This window comes from Otolemur garnettii, unplaced genomic scaffold (assembly GCF_000181295.1).
Source record: "Otolemur garnettii isolate 467f Iridium unplaced genomic scaffold, OtoGar3 scaffold00005, whole genome shotgun sequence".
Classification (NCBI taxonomy): domain Eukaryota; kingdom Metazoa; phylum Chordata; class Mammalia; order Primates; family Galagidae; genus Otolemur; species Otolemur garnettii.
Genome location: NW_003852400.1, coordinates 5,236,955 through 5,240,065, shown reverse-complemented (window position 1 = coordinate 5,240,065; position 3,111 = coordinate 5,236,955). Strand labels below are relative to the sequence as shown.

General features: G+C 32.9%; 1 protein-coding gene across 1 annotated transcript in view; it reads left to right on the top strand.

Annotated features, from left to right (window-relative positions):
- PSMC2 (proteasome 26S subunit, ATPase 2) overlaps nt 1-3,111 on the top strand; it is a 20,685-nt gene that overhangs the window by 16,302 nt on the left and 1,272 nt on the right. The window contains exons 8-9 of the mRNA XM_012812056.1: nt 244-408; nt 1,306-1,393. Of these exons, the coding sequence (XP_012667510.1) occupies nt 244-408; nt 1,306-1,393 (253 nt within the window). The remainder of the gene's footprint in view (nt 1-243; nt 409-1,305; nt 1,394-3,111) is intronic.

Sequence of the window (3,111 nt, the reverse complement as noted above, 5' to 3'; positions counted from 1 at the left end):
GGCTGGTCTTGAACTTGTGAGCTCAGGCCATGTGCTCGCCTTGGCCTCCCAGAGTGTAAAGCCATGTAGTCTTATGTATTGATATGAGTCTAGCTTAGATCTTATGTCTTAGAATAAGTAAAATTTCTTATTTAGATCAGGTATATAGATTGTGGACCTAATAATTTTAGTTTAAATATATTAAAGTAAAGTAGTCTTTTATTATTTAAGTGATCAAGTGTAAAATTTGTGTCTCTATCACAGCCAGAGAGGTTTGTTAACCTTGGTATTGAGCCTCCCAAGGGTGTGCTGCTCTTTGGTCCACCGGGCACAGGCAAGACACTCTGTGCTCGAGCAGTTGCTAATAGGACTGATGCTTGCTTCATTCGCGTTATTGGATCCGAACTTGTACAGAAATATGTTGGTGAGGTAAAGTAAATTTATTAAAATCAAAGAGTATGTAGCTCTGTGAAATATTTGTAAAGTATAAATGAAACTTAAAAAGTATAAATGAAATTAAATTCTATATTGAAGGATTGAGACCTGAAATATCTTGAGTGATTGATTTTAATTAGAAGCCCAGAAACCACCAGCCGCCCCTTGTGGTCATTTGGAAATAAGCAGCCACTTAAAAATTCAGTATGTTCCCTACTCAGGAAAATGACATTTTCTGCACTTGTGGTTTCTACAGAAATGTGCAGGGAATGAATTAAAAAGTATATTCTCCCCTCAGGAGCAATGTTTTATGTTCAATTTGAGAAAGTAAGAATATACATTGTCTATATATGCGTGGGTGTATATACACACACACATACACTTACAAATGCATGTATATTTAGGAAATAAGGCTAGGATTAGTTCTGTATATGTTGTATCTGAAATATACTAATGATTAGTATACTTACAATAAGAATTAGAAAAGGAGCTGCATGAATTAAGATGTACTTTCATTTCCTAACCGGAATTTGCAAATCAAATTCAATAGTCAGGAATTCTAAGTAAAAGATCTGATGCTTTTATTCAAGTTTTACTGATTAGAATAGTGCTTTTATTTTATTTAGCTATTATTTTGACCTCTTCAGGTCATAAACTTATTGCTTAACTTAATAGATAGGGAATTATGAAAATTGCTTAAGATTGTTTTAAGCCTAGTAAAATTAATTTGATGGAATAGGGTGCAAACTTGAGAAGTTTTTAAAAAGTTCATGTGATAATGAGTGAAAATACTATTGGAATAAATATTGAAAAAATCGAAGCATAGCATTTTATTATATTTTAACAGCTTTTAATACCAACTTTGAATTAATGGATTATTTTTCTCATTAGGGGGCTCGAATGGTTCGTGAGCTCTTTGAAATGGCCAGAACAAAAAAAGCCTGCCTTATCTTCTTTGACGAAATTGATGCTATTGGAGGTATGAATGATATTTTAGACAACTACTTTAGGTTTGGGTTTCATAAGAATTATAAAGTGATATGTGTTAGAGTTCCTATATGTTATCTTTTTTTTTCTATATGTTAATCTCATGCAAAATTTTAATTGCAACTCTTATGAGCTTTGACACATTGAAACTACCCATCTAATAAACAGCAGAGCTAAACGCTAAAGGAAAAAAAGAAATCTTTGATACTGTTGTCATTTTTGAAATTTTTATCTTTGTGCTATAGGCTGAGTATCCCTTATTCAAAATGGTTGGGGTTTTAGTTTGGGATTTTGTTTTTTGGATTTTAAAATACTTGCATTACACTGGTCGAGCAGTCAAAATCTGAAGGTCCAAATCCAAAAAACTCCAGTAAACATTTCCTTTGGGCTTCATGTTAGCACTCAAAAAGTTTTAAATTTTGGAGCATTTTGGATTTTAGATTTGGTATGCTAAACTTGTATCTAATTTTATTTATCCAACACATATTTCTACACTTAAATGACTCCTAAATTGATATACATTGTCTTTTATTTATTTATTTTATTTTATTATTATTTTTGGGGTTGCAGTTTGGCTGGGGCTGGGTTTGAACCCGCCACCCACAGTATATGGGGCCAGCGCCCTACTCACTGAGCCACAGGCGCCGCCCGATACATTGTCTTTTAATGTGATAAGAAAGCACTGGGGCATAATTTAATTGGTGGTGAGTATTCTTAGTGCATGTAAAATAATGTTCTTATTGCTTCATGGATTTGATGATAGTATTTGCAGTGCAATCTAGACAGGTTATTTTAACTAACCTCTGTTCATCTTACACAGGGATAATTCCTCTCTTGTTTTATTTCATGAGTTTTTGAGAAATTTAAGTTAAGTTAAGTAATAAATGTAGTAGACTTTGAAAACACAACCTGTCCAATAGCCATTGGCTATTGTTATAGTCTAGAATAGTAATAACCTCTAGTAGCCCATAATTTGGCCGCGATATAATGATGCAGTGTTGCGACACTGAAGTCATTTTTATAGTATCACTGAAATATGCCTTATGATGTCAGGGTGCTCTGGAGCTGTGGTTTCTAAGTTGGTCATGTATAAGATAGTCTTAAGATGCAAGAAGAAAATACCAGAATTTCTTTGGTTTTTTAATCTCCTTTTTAAAACTTCATTTTATATTTGTTTTATAATATAAACAGTATATTAATTCCACAATGTTCATTTATATAACTTTAAAATGCAAAAATATATTTGGAGGCTATGAGTTGTTTTTTTTGTTTTGTTTTGTTTTTGTTTTTTCCTTTAGCTGTTCTGATTGAAATTAGAGACTAACATGAACCTAGAATACCTTAGTGTATCCAAATCAGCTTAATAGTAAGCTGGTAGGGTTCTGTGTATTGCGAATTTAGTCTTTATTTAGCATTTCCACACACAACATTGATGGATTTAGCCATATTTTAAAGGGCAGTTTGGGGTAGTTTATAATGTTATGATACGTTTCCTACATACAATCAAATATCATTATAGTGCTGAAGTTTTCATGTTACTCTTGTTAGCTCATGCAGGTGTATATTGTATCAAAAGAGGTGTTCTTAAGTGATTTGAAAAACAGAATTCTGTATAAAGATTTTTTTTTTTTTTGAGGCAGAGCCTCAGGTTGTCTCCCTGGATAGAGTGCTGTGGCATCACAGCTCACAGCAACCTCCAACTCCTGGGCT